At 55.4% G+C, this 18,094-nt stretch overlaps 1 protein-coding gene across 1 annotated transcript; it reads right to left on the bottom strand.

Moving 5' to 3' along the window:
- Positions 1 to 575: 575 nt before the first annotated feature.
- CCND3 (cyclin D3) lies at positions 576 to 15,078 on the bottom strand. The gene is made up of 5 exons (XM_085082805.1): positions 14,427 to 15,078; positions 13,074 to 13,289; positions 5,862 to 6,021; positions 4,817 to 4,959; positions 576 to 2,149 (listed from the first exon to the last, which is right to left on the bottom strand). Exons 1-5 carry the CDS (start codon positions 14,622 to 14,624, stop codon positions 1,991 to 1,993), a joined length of 876 nt encoding a protein of 291 aa, XP_084938931.1. The 5' UTR covers positions 14,625 to 15,078; the 3' UTR covers positions 576 to 1,990.
- Between the last annotated feature and the right edge of the window lie 3,016 nt (positions 15,079 to 18,094).

An 18,094-nucleotide genomic window follows, 5' to 3' on the forward strand; every position in this document is an offset into this window, starting at 1 on the left:
CAGGCCACCTGCCTGGCCTGCTGCTGGCACTGTGCTGGAAAAGCCAGGGAGACTTTTCCATGAGGCTGTGCTTCCCTGGGACCTGCTGCAGGTGACACTGCCGGGTCTGTGCCCTGCAGCTCCTGCAGGTGTGGCCCATGGAGAGGAGCTGCTGCTGCATGCTGTGAGCAGTGCCAGGAGCAGCTGCCTCCTCTTTCTGGGAGTTGTCACCTTCTCCTGCAGCAGGAGCAGTAGCTCAGTCCCCACACACCACAGCCTTTTCTGTGACTTCCTGATTTTGTTATTTCGAAGCCACAGGCTGGTGAGCACGAGAGGCGCCCTGGGCAGGCTTTTGTCACCACCTGAGCTGCTCCAGTGCCTGTCCCCTTCCCATCTCCTGGGAACAAAGTGTTGCCTCTGCTCTTGTGGCACCACACCTGCAGGAAGGTGTTTGGTTCATCCATCACCATCCCTGGCTGTCCCTCAGGGTCCTGCCTGCCCTCTCCCCATTCCATCCCAGAAATTCAGGGATCCCCATCCCTGAGGGATCCCAACTCCACCCTGGGAACACCACAAGGAAACCCTCAAGCCTCCAATTCTTGTTTAAAATCCTTTATTGCAACACCATGGGGTTCTCTGGCTCTCCCGGCAGCGGGACTCATGCGAGCGAACACCAAACCAGTTTACTCTTAAATTAAAAACTCTTTTATATATATAGATATAAAAAAATTGAAACACATTTCCTTTTGCACAGCCAGGCTCTGTCCCAGCCCTCCTGCTAGCAGGAGGCAGTGGCTCCGTGGTTTTCCGGACGAGGCAGCCTCAGGGGGGAGCAGCAGCCCCACCTTTTTCCGCCTGATTTTTGTGTGGCTGGTGGCATCCAAAAAGGAAGATTTCGACCTCTTTTTGTCACATCCCCCGCGGGAGGACAACAGCCACATGTCCAGAGGTCCCCAGGCAGCATCTGCCTCCCATTCCTGCGGAGTCTCCGGCTTCTCCTGGTTAATTCCACTCTGTAAAGGTTTTTCTCATAGAAAAAAAAGCAGCATTATTTTTTTTTTCCCATTTTAAAACACTTTTTTTTTTTTTTATAAAAAACCTAACAGGATCAACAACAACAATACAAAAAAAATGCGGTAATTGCTTTCCCAACTCAAGTGCGCAGCAAAGTTTTTCCCACCCTCTGAGGAGGCAGCTCGGATCCCAAATCCCTGCCCTGGAAGAGTGGAGATGCATCCCAGACTATAGCAGCACATTCAAAAGGTTTTTCCTTAAATCCTAGTCTGATGCCTAAGCTACCAAAAGGACCAAACAGCCTCCGAGTGAGTGAGAGTCTCCCAAAGCCCAGGGAGCCAGGGAAGGGGCGAAGGGGGAAGGCACTTTTTTTGGGAAGGAGGGGAGAGCCACACCCCGAGGAACGCCAGCTCTCCTCCCTCCCCATTTCCCAGCAGTGAACAATAAATTAAGCAGCCTCCGTGGGCCAGCAAAAAGCCGAGGGGACGGCGCCCGAACCTGAGCCCCTCGCAAGGCACGGATGGGGAGCGCCTCCCCGAAATGCCACACCCAACAGCAACACCCAACCAGCCCCGCAGCTCCTCTCCAAGCAGAAGCAGCTGCAGTTTCCCTCCGGAGCCGTGGGGATGTGGCACGAAGCAATGGGGACCGAGGGGCCACCAAGCAGCTGCTCCATGAGCACCATAGCCCCGCAGGAGCTGGGGGTGATGAGGATTTGGCTCCTGCAAGGCTGGCTCTCCATGATTTTTGCCCCTCACGGGGCTGAAGTCACTGTGAACAGCCCGGAACACCAACAGAGAAACAATTCCAACTTCATCCAGCGTCCTGCTCTCTGTCCCCAGCGTTCCTGTGACACCCCCACGGTCCCCTGCAGCAGCTCCGGATCCCTCTCCACATTCCCAGCCTGGGCAGGGCTCCTGGGAGGCGCTGGATGGGAGGGTGGGGGGATGCGGCGAGCTGGGGGTGTGTCCAGGAGGGGCTGAGGCTCTCGGGCTGGTCACAGGTTGACGTCGGTGACATCCGTGGGGGTGCTGGTGGGCTGGCTGCCCCCGTACGCCGCGGCCTTGGCGCTGAATTCCTGCTGGGATTGCGATGCTTGCTTCAGGCTCTCGGCTAAGGCAGCCTCGATCTGCTCCTGACAGGCCTTCAGGCAGTCCTGCGACAGGGAGGGACACAGAGACATCAGTGCTGTGCTCCTCGGGGCTGGGAGTTTAGGGGAAAGCTCGGAGCAGCTGCTGGGCTGCATCCCTGACCCCCCAAAGCAGCTGGGAAAAGGAGCTTTTCTCCATCCAGGGGCATCTCCAGCCATTCTGGGCTCTGGGTCTCTCTGGTGTCCTCCCCCCACCTCCCTGGTGGAGTTCTGCAGGGATGTTGTGTCCAGCAGAGCTTCCCAAAGCCCCCCGGGGCAGGGTGTGGCTCCAGCAGCACGGCAAGGGCAGGGCAGAACTTCCCAGCTCCAGGAGAAAAGGCTGTCCTTGGAGCACGGAGCCCCTCCAGCTCAGCATTCCTGCAGCAGAGCTGGGCATGGATATTCTGCCGGGTGCCCCTGAGGCAGCAGGACCCTCTCTGACCCCAAATCTGCCAGGTGCTCCTACCCCGACCCCATCCACACTGGGAAAACAACGCTGCTCTCAAGGTTGTCACCCTCCTGTCCCCTCTGTGACACTCCCCAGGGCTGGGGACACACGCAGCAGGCGCTGGGGGCTGCCAAGAGCAGCCTTCCCTTGCCATAAATGCAAACCCTGCTCTGGTTTTTCCCCCACAGGCTGTAAGCAGAGGAGGAAACTCCCACTCGGACAGCGGAGCAGCCCAGCCCGGCTCGGTGACAGTTTGCACCTCACGGGACATTGTCACACCCCGAAATCTCTTACCAGGAATCCGCCTGCAGTTCTTAGAAACTGACAGAGGATGTGGCGAGCAAAAATAGCAACGCCCGGCTCCCCATCCTCGGCTCTCCTTCCCCAGCTTCCCCTCAGCGCTGCCTCCTCCTCCTCCTGCTGCTGCCAGCACTGCCCTGGCCCCACAGACACCCAGCTCTGCATCACCATGGGCACCCAGATCTCCAGCACCATCCCAGGCTGACCATCACCACAGCCAGTCCATTCCCAGCTCTCCAGCACCATCCCTGGGCTGACCATCACCACAGCCAGTCCATCTCTGGCTCTCTCTCACCACAGCCACCAGCCCTGGGCTCTCTATCCCCATGGCCAGTCAATCCCCAGGCTGTCCATCCCTGTGGCCAGTTCCATCCCTGGGCTCTCCATCGTCATGACCAGTCCATCTCAGGCTGTCACCATGGCTAGCCAGCCCTTTTCTCTCCATCACCACGGCCAGTCCATCCCCAGGTCTCCTTCACCTTCCCCAGACTCTCCCTCACCATGGCCACCCAGTCCTGGGCTCTCTATCCCCACACCAGTCCATCCCATTCTCTCCATCCCCATGGCCAGTCCATCCCTCTTCTCTCCACCATAATGACCAGTCCACCCCAGGCTGCCCATCCCTGTCTCTCCATCCCCATGGCCACCCATCCTGGGCTCTCCACTGGCCATTTTGGCCAAGATGCCAAAGCCAGCCTGGCAACACAGAGCCAGTTTCCCGCTGGCCACAGAGCTGGCCCAGCCCTGCAGCTCCATCCCTGCGTTCCCAGCAGGGTCTGGGAGCTGTGGGATGGGAATTGCTCCTCCAGGAGGGAAACTGAGTCACAGCCTGGGGACACCACAGGGCCACACTCAGGGAGAAGCAGCAGCACCACAGGCAGGGCAGGCTGAGCCCAGGAGATCCCCTGGGAGCCCAAAACGCTGTGGCCACATCCCAGGATCCTGCAGGATGTGGATCCAGGGCAGGGGGGCACAGCAGATGCTGGGGAGGGACAGGAGGGTGCTGAGCTCCATTTCAGCTCCTCCCTGCTTCCCACCTGTCCCCTGCCCAGCCCTGACCCTCAGCAGGTTGGCAGCAGGTGGCTGCACTGATTCTCTCTTCAAAAAGGCTCCTGAGAACAAAAAAATTCCATCTGCACAAAGGGACAGGGAGCCTCCCGCGGGGACAAAGCCTCGTGGCAGCCACTCCTGACCCAGGTCCTGTCAGGGGAGTGAAACCAACCCCGGGCAGGAGAGGAGATCAAAGGGGAGAGGAAAAATTCCCAATTGGAGAGACCTGGGGAGCCCAAGAGGATCCCTGTCCCTGCTCCCCTCCCAATCCTGATGTCCCCAAACCTGGAAGGTTTCATGCCCCCCTTTCCCCCCAGCACCTGCAACCGGACACTGAGGGGAGCAGATGCTGAGCCTGACGTGTCCCTGTCCCCAATCCCACACCCTGAACCCGATCCTGCCAGCACCTGCCCGGGCAGGGAACAGATCCTGCCCTTTGTGTGGCATTTCAAAGGCTGCCAGCCCTCCCTGCCCTGCCCGGGCTGTGCTTGGGATCATCCCACATGCCTTGCTTCTCCCCAAACCAGGGAGAGAACTGATTTAAGACCACAATTCCACAGAAACCCTACAATGTTTGGGGTTGGATGGCAGCCCATCCAAGGGGCAGTGACCATCCAGGTGGGTTTGGAATGTCCCCAGAGGGGGAAATCCCACACCCTGCTGGGGCAGCTGTTCCACCCTCCATGGAAAATCCTTCCTGTGAGCAGGAGCAGCAGGGGAGGCAATGTCCCCTGTCCCATTCCTGGTGTCATTCTGGGTGTCATCCCCTGGGGGAGGCAATGTCCCCTGTCCCATTCCTGGTGTCATTCCCTGTGTCATTCCCTGTGCCATTCCTGGTGTCATTCCCTGTGTCATTCCCTGTGCCATTCCCAGTGCCATCCCCAGTGTCCACTCACCACCTCGGTGCCGGTGATGCCGGCCAGCAGCTCGGTGATGGCCTCGCCGCTGAAGCCGTTCAGGGACAGGCTCAGGCCGTGGATGGCAGCGCCGATGCTGCCCGTGGCGATCATGGACGGAGGGTACATCACAAAGGTGTACTCTGCAGCACCACAGGGACAGGGACAAACTGTTAGTGAGGATCAGGCAGAATTTGGGATGGGGATTTTCCCCTAAAAGCTCGGCAGGGCCTCTGGAAGAGGCTCTGCAGCTGGGCAGGGAGAAACTGGGATGGAGGGATATGAAACTGGGATGAAGGAACAAGGCCAGGACTTTGGGAGAAACCAACGTGAGGTGGCTCTAGAAACTGAGGGAGAGGCTGAGAAAAGCTGGGATTCAGGCCTGAAAAGCTGGGATTCGGGCCTGAAAAGCTGGGATTCGGGCATGAAAAGCTGGGATTTGGGCCTGAAAAGCTGGGATTCAGGCCTGGACACCTTCCCACGGGCACAGCAGGAGCCTGGCATGTGGCCCTGCTCTCCTGGCATCTCAGAGCCACCAGGACAGGACCATGATGCCACCTGGAATGGCTCTGAGTGGAAAGAAGGCAGACACACAGCTCCCAAAAAGGGTGAGGATCCCTTCCCAGGTGTCCCACAGCTCCCAAAAAAGGCAAGGATCCCATCCCAGGTGTCCCACAGCTCCCAGAAAGGGTGAGGATCATATCCCAGGTGTCCCACAGCTCCCAAAAAAGGGTGAGGAGCTCATCCCAGGTGTCCCACAGCTCCCAAAAAAGGCAAGGATCCCATCCCAGGTGTCCCACAGCTCCCAAAAAAGGATGAAGAGCTCATCCCAGGTGTCCCACAGCTCCCAAAAAAGACAAGGATCCCATCCCAGGTGTCCCACAGCTCCCAAAAAAGATGCAGAGCTCATCCCAGGTGTCCCACAGCTCCCAGAAAGGGTGAGGATCCCATCCCAGGTGTCCCACAGCTCCCAAAAAAGGAAAGGATCCCATCCCAGGTGTCCCACAGCTCCCACAAAAGGCCAGGACCCCACCCCAGCACCCACCAGTGGCGCAGAGGGCGATGAAGGTCTGCGCGTGTTTCTTCACCAGCTCGCCCTTGTCGGCGGGCAGCGGCAGGCGGTGCAGGATGTGAGGCAGGAAATCGTTGGCAATCACTGACACCAGGTCCCACTTGAGCTTCTCCAGCACCAGCAGCTCCCAGTGCTGTGGGGACAGCAGGACAGGGCGTTATGGGGTCACTCAGGACACCCCAGGGGAAGGGAAGAGGGGATGTTGGATAATTCCAGCCCTGGGCAAAGCGCTGAGGAGGAAGGAAGAAATGGGGTTTGTTCTTTCCAGGGATTAGGACTGGGCAGTCCTTGTGTGCAGCAGCTCAGAGAGGGGAAACAGGGCAGGGAGAGAGGGGAAAACAGGGCAGGGAGAGAGGGGAAAAACAACAGAGACAGGGAAATCCAGAGCAGAGAGAGAGGGAAATCCAGAGTAGAGAGCTAAATCCAGAGCAGGGATAGAGTGAAAACAGAGCAGGGACAGAGGGAAAAATAGAGCAGGGAAAGAGGGAAATCCAGAGCAGGGAGAGAGAAAAATCCAATAGGAACACCATTCCCACATCCCTTCCTGAGGAGAGACATCACATCCAGACCAACCCAGCTCAGGGTGACATTCAGGGCACAGAGGAGCCTGTGGGGCTGTGACCCTGCCCTGCAAACCCTGGAGGCAGGAGGGAATTCCCAGGCTGGGAATGCAGCTTTTTGGCAGGGAATTCCCATCTTTTTTCCACCAAAGAGTCTCCAGTTGTGCCCAGCAGAGAATCCACAGCCTCAGCAACACCCACTGCAGCTCCTCAGGGGCTGCCAACACCTCCCTCCAAGGATTTTTGGGATCTCAACCAGGCTGGGAGCAGATGGTGGGAAGGCTGGGAGCTCTGCCTGGCTCCAGCTGGAGCTCCTGAGCCCCTCCTGGCTCTGCCAGGGACAGGGACAATCCCCCAGGAGGTGCCAGGCTCAGGTGGACACAAGAGGAGCCCCATTTGGAGCCTCAGCACGGAATTTGGGATTCAAATCCCATCAAAGATTCCCAAATCCCTCGGATCTCTGCTCTGCCAAGGCAGCAGGATCCAACTGGGAGGCCACACACGTGGAGCTGTCACTGCTGTCACCTCTGGCTGTGACACCACCACGGAGAGCTGTGAATTTCCAGGATTATTTCCCTTCCCACCTGCTCTCTGCAGATCCCAATTCCCCCAAATCCCAGCCATGAATGATGATTTTTCCAGCCCATTTTACTCCCATCATGGGGATCAGCAGCAAATCTGGGCTGGGGGTCTGGAAAGGTGTCCCCAGGTCCTTCCTGTCCTCGAGAAGGAGGTGACAGTGGCCTTGCTGGGAAAGGGATTTCCTCAGGAGCTGAGGGTGGGATTTGGGTCAGCTGTCCCCAGCTCAGGACCTCACCCTGCCAGGCAAAAAATCTCCTTTTCCCCCAAATTTGAGCATTAGAGGTGCCAAAGACCAGCTGGATTTGAGGAAGTGACATCTTTCCCTAAACTCAGTTCTCAATTTTCTCTTTTTTTTTTTTTCTTTCCCTCCTTTCCCCTTACACAACAAACCCACTCGGGGTTGCTCAAAGGAGCAGCATTGCCCAACCTGCCCCAAACCCCACCCTGACCCCGAGCTGCCCCTCCCAAACCCCACTTTCCCCCGGGAAAACCATTCCTGCCTCCCACCTCCCCCATGGCTGCTCATCCTGCCGGGCTGGGGAGCTTTTCAGAGCCAAATCCGTGGGATAAAAGCAGGAAGGAGCCTTGGGAAAGAATTCCAGAGGGTGAGGAGCTCCAGGGGAGGGATTGGGGCAGAGAGGGGAGATCAGGATCATCCCACAGGTGTGGGATGTCCTGAGTGGGAAGAGATCATCCTGGGGCTGCCAAGCAGCCAAGGGACACTGGGAAGGGCTCTGTCCCCACTTGTCACCCTCCAGGGGCTCCAGAGGGCTGGGAGAGCTGATCCTGCAGCTCCCTCCTCACCCAGCACATCCCAAAGGGTCTCTGACCCCAAGGGAAGCTCCCAGCACATCCCAAAGGGATCACCAGCTCCAAGGAAGCTCCCAGGACATCCCAAAGGGATCTCTGACCCCACGAAAAGCTCCCAGCACATCCCAAAGGGATCTCTGACCCCAGAAAAGCTCCCAGCACATCCCAAAGGGATCTCTGACCCCAATAAAAGCTCCCAGCACATCCCAAAGGGTCAGTGACCCCAAGGGAAGCTCCCAGCACATCCCAAAGGGATCTCTGACCCCAATAAAAGCTCCCAGCACATCCCAAAGGGATCACTGACCCCAAAGGAAGCTCCCAGCACATCCCAAAGGGATCTCTGACCCCAAGGAAGCTCCCAGCACACCCCAAAGGGATCACCAGCTCCAAGGGAAGCTCCCAGGACATCCCAAAGGGATCTCTGACCCTAAGGAAGCTTCCAGCACATCCCAAAGGGATCTCTGACCCTAAGGAAGCTCCCAGCACATCCCAACCCTCATTTTATCCCCCCAGAGCCACTCCAGCTGCTGGCAGCCACCAGAGGCTGTGACAGAGATCATCACCACACCCTGCTGGGATGTTCTGCCCCAAGGAGCTGCTCCAGACCCACCAGACCTCTCTGGGGCTGGGATTGCTCCTGGCCATGGATAATCCCAGGGACTGGGGTTATCCCAGGTTCCTCATGATCCCTGTTCCAGCAGAACTGACCCAGGGACAGGTGATGCCTGATGGGTTTTTGTCCTTTTCCATTATACTTTTATACCCTTTTTATACACTTTATATCCTTCCCCATTCCTGTACTTTTTTCTCCCTGAACTAGGCTAGAGTTCAAGGGTTATAAACATGTGGGCCAAGATATAGGGAGTGAAAAGTACAGGAATGGGAAAGGATAAAAAGGGTGTAAAAAGGGTGTAAAAAGGGTGTAAAAAGGGTGTAAAAAGGGTGTAAAAAGGGTGTAAAAAGGGTGTAAAAAGGGTGTAAAGGACAAAAAACCATCAGGCATCATTTCCCCCATTTTTTAGAGACTAACAAGACTTTTACCTTGTCTAGCCTCTAAACTACATTACACTACTTCCTTTAGATGTTTTAAAAGGTTTTTTGCTCCTCATGATCTCCTCATGATCTCTGATCCAGCAGCTCCATCCCAGGCCCAGATTCCTTGTTTTCCCTGATCCAGCAGGTCTGTCCCAGGGACAGGGATTGTCCTCATGAGAATCCCAACATATCTGACTCAGGGAGAAGGATTATCCTTGTTATCCCTGTTCCAGCAGCCCTGACTGGACAGAATTCTCCTCCCTGATCCAACAGCTCCATCCCAGGCTCAGATTCCTTGTTATCCCTGTTCCAGCAGGTCTGTCCCAGATTCCTCATGATCCCTCTTCCAGCAGCCCTGACTGGACAGGGAATCTCCTCATGATCCCTGCTCCAGCAGCTCCATCCCAGGGAGAAGGATTATCCTTGTTATCCCTGTCCCAGCAGATCTGACTGGACAGGGATTCTCCTCATGATCCCTGATCCAGCAGCTCCATCCCAGGCCCAGATTCCTCGTTTTCCCTGTTCCCTGACCCAGGAAACATCCCCATCCCACAGCCCCAAACTCAGAGCAGCCTCTCCTGCCAGCCCAGCCCTCTGCCAGCTCCCTCTGGATCCGTGCAAGGAGCAGGACAACAGCAGCCAGGCCTGTGGAGCAAACATCCTTTTCCTGGCATTTTGTTCTGCACCTCGTGGAATCAGCCCTGCCTGGGCCATGGAGAGGAGGAGGAAAAGTGGGAAATGTGGCTTTGTTTCCCCAGCCTGAGGGAACTTTCCCCGGGGAAGGGCTGGGAGCATCCTGGAGCATCCCTGGGAGCATCCCAGAACATCCCAGTGCATCCCAGTGTATCCCAGGGATCCTCCTGGTGCTGGGAATTCATCATTTCCCCCCAGGGCAGAGCTCTGTGGGGTGGGAATCACACAGCAGGGGGAAATCATCCCACCCTGGAAGGCTGATGTCTCCAGGTTGCATTCCAGAGGAAAGGAACAAAAAAAAAGGAGGCAGGAAAAGGAAAATTCCCATCGTTTTCCCTGCTCTGCCCAGGTGAGCAGAGTCCTCTGGCAGAGCATGCAGATTTGGGATTTTGTCCCTGCAGATTCTGGGATTCTGTCCCCTCAGATTTTGGGATTTTGTCCCTGCAGTTTCTGGGGTTTTGTCCCTGCAGATTTCAGGGATTTTGTCCCTGCAAATTTCAGGATTTTGTCCCCACCTGACACTGTCACACCCTTGGGGACACTCCTGAGGTGACTCACAGGGGGAAGCTGCTCTCCCACCCCTGCAGCAGCACCAAAATCCATCTGCACATGGAAAATGTGGGACAAACACCAGATTTCCAGACTCTGAGCAGAGTTTGGGGTGTGGAGGGACAGGTGACAACCCCGGATGGAGGAATGGCTCCATCTGTGCCACGAGAAGGGAAAACACAAACCCTGCAGAGTCCCAAGGGAACATCTCTGTCTCCTCAGCTCTGATTTCCCTGATTTTCACTCTCTCTGCTGTCCCTTCATCCTCTCCCTGGAGGCTCCTGGGTTGTTTTTTTTTTTCCAGGGAATATTTTTTTCCAGGGAATAATTTTTTTTCCCTCGGCAAAACAAGATTTCCAAGCCAAGCCAAAGCAGGAGGATGGAGGTGATTTCCAGCTGCTCTCCCCAAGCTCTGAGCAGCTGAAGCCCCTCTTGCCCAGGAGAGAAAAAAAACCTAAAAACAAAACTAAAAATATAAGAAAAAAAAAAACTAAAAGGGGGGAAAAAAATTTAAAAAAAAAAGCAAGGTGGGTCAGATAACAGCCTGGACGGAAATCCAACTTCCTCCAAAGGGACAAGTCCCTCCTTGCATCATTTCCTTCTCCCCCAGAATAACTCCAGCAGGGCTCTGTGTCCTTTCTGAAGGGCTGAGCTGGTGCCAAGCATCCCGAGGAGGAGGAGGAGGAGGAGGAGGAGGAGGAAGCAAAGCCCCCGGGAATGTGAGCCAACTTCCTCCAGGCTGGCCCTGAGCCATGGGCAGGAAGGCCAGGATGTCCCCATTGTCCTGCAGGGCTGAAGAAGCTCCCTGGCCCTGCTGTCCCCACCCTGCTCCAGGGCGTTGGGAAAGACACAGAGGGGAAGCTGCAGCCCCAGGGTGTTGAAATCTGATTTAACTCCCTCAAGTCGGTGCAAATCTGTCACAGATCCCTGGCTTTTCCCTCCAATCCCTGTTTGTTTCAGCAGGATGTGCTGCAAAAAGGGCTAAAATCCAGGGAAATCCCACCCAGGGATCTCCCAGTCCCTTCCCTCAGGGCCAGGCTGGTTCCATAAATAACAGTTTATTCTCACATTCCCATTGGGAAAGGAGAAAGGGACCCAGCTTGCCTGGAAAAGCCCCCCAAAAAATGGATTTTTGACCCCCCAAAAATGGATTTTTGACCCCCAAAATAAAGCCATTTTCATCCATGCTGGTTCTGGAGGGAAGCAAGAAGCATCCAAGAGCAATTCAGGATCCTGGGGGGAAAAAGGGGAAGGAAGGAGAATTCCAGGATTGAGACCTGCAGGATCAGAGGGAAAAAAAACAGGAAAAAATGGGGGAAAAATGAGAAAAAAATAGGGTAAAAACAGAGTTTTCCTCCTGCAGCTCCCAGGAGGAAGGGGAAGGGAAGATCAGCACCACAGCTTCCTGCTGAAAAACCTCGGGGGGAAGGAATAAAACAGAGCCTGAGCAGGCAGGAATTCCCTCTGGATTCTGGGAATGAGGGGAAATCTCCAGGGATGCTCTGCCCTGCTCCCCACGGCAAATCCTCCCCAAAAAATCACCAAATAAATCAGAATGGAACCCAAGTGAGACCCACGAGGTGCTTGATTAGTGATCCTGGGATGTTCCTGCTGATCCACAGGGGTGGGGAAAGGATTCAGCATCCCAGGAAATTTCCTCTGGGCATCCCAATCCCTCATCAGCAGCTGATGAGGGCTAATTAAGGCAATCAGCACCCACGAATGGCTCGGGGCAGAGGGTTCTGGAGGGGAAGGGATTTTCCCCAGCCTTGGTAAAAAAACCAGGCTGGTCTCAGAGCTCCCCAGTTCCCAGCAGAGCCCTCGAGTCACACCTGAAAGTTTCTGTGGGTTCACTGCCCACCTAGGGGAGGACAGATCACACTCTGATCACACTCTGATCACACTCTGATCGCCCCAACCCGAAAAAAATCAGCTTCTGAATGAGGTGATGAGTAACCCCGAGAAGTTCCCCGAGGCCAACGGTCCCCAGGGGTGTTTTGTCACCGAGGTGAGGTGACCCTTTCCTCCCCAGGCCCCCAAAAAAAGGGGTTTTTCTCCCATTTCCTCCCTGGTGGCTGAGGCTGAGCTCCCAGGTTGGGAGCTCAGAGGTTTCATCACTCTCAGCACACATCTGGCTTTTCAGAGCCTCAGAATATTGCTTTCTGGGTGCAGGATGGGAGGAATGGAGGAGCAGAGCTGGAATTCCACTCATTCCCACCAGCCTGGAGCACTGTCAGCCCCAAGTGACCTCAGCAGCTCAGAAATCCCTCCCAGCCCATTCTGCTCCTTCGTTCTGCACCTCACACTCGATTTGAAGGCAAATTTGAAGTGAAATCTCCCACATTCCCCCTTTTTTTTTTTGCAGCTGGGGGAAGGCAGAGCTGCCTGGAGCCTCGCAGATGTCACAGTGGAGATGTCACCGCAGTGACAGCTCAGTGTGACAGCTGAGTGTCACAGCCCAGTGCCTTTTTTTTTTTTTTGATTCCCTCTTTTCTCAGAAAAACTTCTGCTGTAGGTTTGCAGTGTAACAATCAAAGGCAAAGGAAGATGATGCAGAGCACAGGTAGGTAGAGCAAGGGAGCTGCAGGCATCTGATCTCAGGGAAAAAAAAAAAAAAAATCACCTGGTGATTATTTTTCAGCACCTTGATGATTTTTTTGCCTTACAACTGATGAGCCGATTTGGACTTTTTTTTTGGATGAACTGGATCTATTTGGCTGAGAAAATTTCGTGTGGCAATCCCATTCTGATGGAGTTACTCAGCGTGCAGAAAGCTTCCTCTAAACCAGGAGAGGACAATTCTCCTTCCCAGGGGAGGATGGAAAAAAAAATGGGGAGGATGGAAAAATGGGGAGGATGGAAAAACCTCCACCAGCAGGGCAAGCAGGAGGGAAAATCAGAGGGAATGGACCAGAAAAGCAGGAATAGAACCAGAAGGGAGGCACGAGGTGCTCACCAGGAGCTCCTGGGCTGTGATGGAGTTGTCTGTGTAGATGCAGAGCTTCTCCACGCCCAGAGGCATGGTTTCCCTCAGCTTGGAGGCCAGCAGCATGCAGACAGCCCCCAGCAGCTGCAGGTGGTTCTTCTGCACGGGCACCGAGGACAGGTAACGATCCACGTAATTCATGGCCAGCGGGAAAACCTCCTCCTCGCACTTCTGCTCCTCACACACCTGGCAGGGAGAGCAGAGCAGAGCAAAGGGAGGTTTTGATGAGCACAGGAGCAGCCAGAGCCTGCTGCGGCTTCAGGCTGGTGTTTGACACTTGTCAGGCTCTGCAGGAGCCCCAAAATCACACCCCAGGGCATCGCGGGAAGCAGCAGAGCTGAGGTGTGGCTCCAGAGAGAGCACGAATAAAGCTGAAATTGCCCGATTTGGCCCAATTTCTGCCGTGCCAGCTGGGCGGTGAAGCTGCCACCTCCTGCCCTGGGGAGCTCTGGAGGGAAGGAGCAGCTCCAGCTGGAGAGCAGGATCCCGGCAATCCCACCCGGAGCAGCCCGGGAGAATGGATGGCAGCACCCAAGAGTCCCCAAGTCGCCCTCCCTGAGCCACCAGCAGGGTCCAGCAGCTCCGAATGTCAGCCCCGCGCTGTTATCTCCCACCGGGATCACAGCACTTGTCACACTGAACTTCCTTCTCTCGACACAACCATAAAAATATTGCGGTTTCTCCTCAATTCTGCAGCAAACACCACCCTCCTCCTCCTCCTGCCAGCCCCGGCCACGGGGACAATGACACGCAGGTCGTGACAACCGCCACTGTCATCTCGCCGCCAAAGTGGTGTTTGTCTACCGACCCTACTTGAGAAGGGGATTGCAGGAACAGGGTAACGGCAAGGGGGGGAAATGCCCTTTAAAATGAAAATATTCGTGATTTCTTTTGGCAGAAGAATGAAAATATTCATGATTTCTTCCCGCAGCACCGGCCGGCGGGCAGGCAGGACTCATCCCTGCAGAATCGTTATTCTTTTCCCTGCCACCCCACCGTGAGATCTCCCCACGCTCAACTCCACCCTGCAGAGAGCCGCATTAATTCTTCATTTAGGGAAGTCCATAGTAAAGGTATTATTTCCCCCTTGAACCAGCCCCGGGGCTGCCCGGAGATTTTGGGGATCTCTCAGCTGTGGGTTCGGGGGGTTCCTGCACCTCCTGCAGGGGAGAATCACACCTTCCAGCACAGCCCAGGGCAAAGCGCCTTCCTCACCCTGCGTGCCTGGGACAGGGGACATCAGCGCCGGACTGTCCCCTGGATTGTCACCTCGATTGTCCCCTGCACCCCTGCGCCCCCCAGCACGCGGAGCACGGGGAATACCTCCAGCATCCAGAAGGCCAACATCCTCCGCATGTAGGGCTGGATGTCGCGCTGCACGCACTGGAAGTAGGACACGCGCGGGCTGTAGCGCTCCTCCAGGCTCAGCAGGTTCTGCAGCACCCGCCGGTCCCCCAGCAGGCGCGGGTCGCGGCCGGCGCGGGGCACGCGGGGCGAGGACTCCACGCACAGCAGCTCCATGGGGCGGCCGCGGCTGGGCGAGCGGGGCGGAGGGGCAGGGAAGGGGGAGCACGAGGGGCTGCAGAGCCGGCCGGCCGGGCGGGAAGGAAGGAGGGAAGGAAGGGAGGGAGGGAAGGAGGGAGGCGCGGGCGGAGCGAGGCGCTGCAGCCACCGCCGCTCCGCCGCGGCCGCGGGACGCCGGGAACTGGCGGAGCTCCCGGCCGGGCGCGCCGAGCCCCGAGCGCCGGGGGCGGGGCCGCGCCGAGAGACAGCCAATCAGAGAGCGGCACCGCCGCGCCGGCAGCGCTGGGAGGCGTGGTCAGAGCAGGCTGTAACCAATCAGAAGCCCGAGTGGCGCAGCTGGAGTGTGGCCACGCCCCCGGTGGGCGGGGTCAGAGGCGCGCCGGCGGGACGGGCGCACGTGGGGCGCGGCGGGAGCTGCTGCCATGTTGGGGGGGGACACGGGGGACAGCGGGGGGACAGCGCGACCCTCGCCTCCGGGTCACCCCCCGCCACCACCCACCGCACACTGCCCTCGCACCCGCTTGGTTTCCCCGCTCCGAGGCGTCTGCCAACCCCATTTTTTGCAGTGTCGAGCCCTGTAACTTTTTTTTTTTCCCTCTTTTTTTTTTTTTTTTTTTTTTTTTTTTAAGCGAAGTTTTTCAAGGCTTTGGAAATAATCAGCTGTGCACATGTTTTGGAGCCGGGCCGTGCCGAGCCTGCCGGCTTCCAAAACTCACCCAGCTGGAGCCCTGCTGCGGCTCCGTAGGGGAGATAACAAGCGCGGGGGCTGCCGAGATAAGGCTTTGTCAGCCTTGGCTGCTGCTCCCGAATCATTAACAATTGTTTGGGAACACCTCAGGATGGACGAGGCTGCTTAGGCTTCAAAGGAATTTCAAAGCGTTTGGGATAGTTTCGCGATGTGACTTCCCCCGGCGTGGGATTTGCTCAGTGCTGGAAGTGATCCTAATTCTCCTCAATCCACAGGAATTCCTGCCCGGTTTGGGAAGATGTGACTCGGACCTTGATGATTGTCACTGGCTACAGAAACTGTGACTTTGCGGCCGGGAAGGGTCAGAAAACAGGTTAAAAGATATAAAATATATAAAATAAAAAGATTGTCCACACAAAACTCTGGTCGGGAAGGAATGGAAGCTGCAGAAATCCTGAGCCAAAAGCCTGAACCCCAAAAGGACCAGCTGGACATCCCTGACCGATTCTGCTGGAATATTCCTCTGTAAATTCATATTTTTAGGCTAAAAGTGCCACCCCAGCTACCCCCACACACCCAAGTGACACTCAGGTCACTTCTCGCCGTGCCATTTTGACACATTCAGTCCCTCTTTGTCATCTAAAGAGTCTTCTAATGACAAACCAACACCCCGAAGTTAATAAGTGCGAGTAAAAGACGAGCAAAGCCTTTGTTCTGCCCTCTCAGGGGGTTTTTTGGGAGGTTGTTAAAAATGAAAACCATCTTTGTGACGAGAGGTTTGGAGGCTCCAAACTGCCCCTGGTGACAACATCCACAGCACCTTCCCCACGTGCTGGAATCCCATTCCTCTCCCCGGGGCAGGTGGCTTTAATTTGCTGCAATTGATGGCAAATTTGTAATGATGTCACCAGCGGGGATTGGCTGAGGAGGCCAAAGATGATGCAGAAATGGAGGAGAGAAATGGGGGAAAAAGAATTCCATCAGCTCCACCAAAATCTCAATGAGGAGTTTTCCTAGGTGAGATCAAAACTCCCTCCCCCCCAAAAAAAAAAAAAATCGCTTTTTCTCCAAGCTTTCTTCCACCTCACAAATAAATCTCCCAGCGATGCAGGCAGGAAATATTTGAGGAATCCACGGGGGAGAGAGCCCTGTGGATCAGTCAGCTGCTTTTAATCCGGGGTGCTGCAGCATCCCCCCTTCCCGAGGGGAACACAAGGGGAACTCACATCCCACATTTTCAGCAAAAAAACCAGCAGCTCTCCACTCAGGGAAGGGAAAACCACAGCGGTGGCTTCTCGGGCCTGCTGGTTTTGGGGTTGTGTTTTTGGAAATTGAAAGTTTTTAGGGTTTTTTTTTTTGCCCCCCTCCTCCCAGAGTTGCTGGTTTTCCTCCTGGTGTTTGTAGGGTGGTTCTGTCCCGGAAGGGAATGTTGCATAAGGCGATGTTCCTTCCAGATGATGACTGGGCAGAAGTGGAGCCTCTGCAAGCCAAATTATCAGGATGGAAAGACAAAAATTACAGGCTGCAGGCATCCTGAGAAGCCTAAAATTGTGTGGGTGTGTGGAGGGAAAGGAGGGAAAATTCCAGGGAAACCAAATTTTGGTCTGCTGGCAGTAGATAGGAGGCTTCCTGGCTTGGGCAAGGTTAAAAAAGGAAATTCTTTGGGAGTAAAAATGGATTAAAAAAAAAACCTCAGTGGCCTCCAGACTTCCAGGAGCTCGGCCTGGTGATGCTGATTTTTTGCTGAATCATAAAATTGGGATAGTTTTTTTTTTGGAATGTTGGTGATGAGGTTAAAAGCGTGGCTGGGAGTTTTTCAAGGCAGGATGTGGGGCTGGTTTGGTGGCACACAGAGGGCTGGGCTGGAGCTTTGTGCCATTTGTTATCCAGGGAATTGTGGGGCTGGAAAATCCCTCCAGGATCAGCCAGTCCAACCTGGGACAAAGCCCAGCCCTGTCCCCAGGCTGGGCACTGAGTGTGACATCCTTGGACACCTCCAGGGATGAGGATTGCAAACCTCCCTGGGCATTTCCAAAACCTGACCACCTTTTCCATGAGGAAATTCCTCCTGAATTCCAACCTGAGCCTTTCCTTGAGGCAATTCCCTCTCATCCTGTCCCTTGTTCTGGAAGCCTGACTGCCCTTTCCATGAGAAAATTCCTGATTTCCAACCCAAACCTTCCCTTCAGGCAATTCCCTCTCATCCTGTCCCTTGTTTTGGGCATTTCCAAAGCCTGACTGTCCTTTCCAGGCAGAAATTCCTCCTGATTTCCAACCCAAACCTTCCCTTCAGGCCATTCCCTCTTGTCCTGCTCATTGTTCTAGAAGCCTGACCACCTTTTCCATGAGGAAATTCCTCCTGATTTCCAACCCAAACCTTCTATTGAGGCAATTCCCTCTTGTTCTGGGCATTTCCAAAGCCTGACTGCCCTTTGCATGAGAAAATTCCTGATTTTCAACCCAAACTTTCCCTTCAGGCCATTCCCTCTCATGCTGCCCCTTGTTCTGGAAGCCTGACTGCCATTTCCATGAGGAAATTCCTCCTGATTTCCAACCCAAACCTTCCCTTGAGGCCATTTCCTCTCCTCCTGTCCCTTGTTTTGGGCATTTCCAAAACCTGACCACCTTTTCCATGAGGAAATTCCTCCTGAATTCCAACCTGAGCCTTTCCTTGAGGCAATTCCCTCTCATCCTGTCCCTTGTTCTGGAAGCCTGACTGCCCTTTCCATGAGAAAATTCCTGATTTCCAACCCAAACCTTCCCTTCAGGCCATTTCCTC

This window comes from Lichenostomus cassidix, chromosome 26 (genome assembly GCF_008360975.1).
Source record: "Lichenostomus cassidix isolate B80296 chromosome 26, HeHo_3.0, whole genome shotgun sequence".
Classification (NCBI taxonomy): Eukaryota; Metazoa; Chordata; class Aves; order Passeriformes; family Meliphagidae; genus Lichenostomus; species Lichenostomus cassidix.

What these genes read in the sequence shown, in the direction of transcription:
- CCND3 (XM_085082805.1), bottom strand. Translation starts at nt 14,624, where the DNA reads ATGGAGCTGCTGTGCGTGGAGTCCTCGCCCCGCGTGCCCCGCGCCGGC. An exon ending in TCACAGCCCAGGAGCTCCTG is followed by an intron (nt 6,022 to 13,073) that starts GTGAGCACCTCG and finishes CTGTCCCCACAG; the next exon opens with CACTGGGAGCTGCTGGTGCT. An exon ending in CATCGCCCTCTGCGCCACTG is followed by an intron (nt 4,960 to 5,861) that starts GTGGGTGCTGGG and finishes GTGGTGCTGCAG; the next exon opens with AGTACACCTTTGTGATGTAC.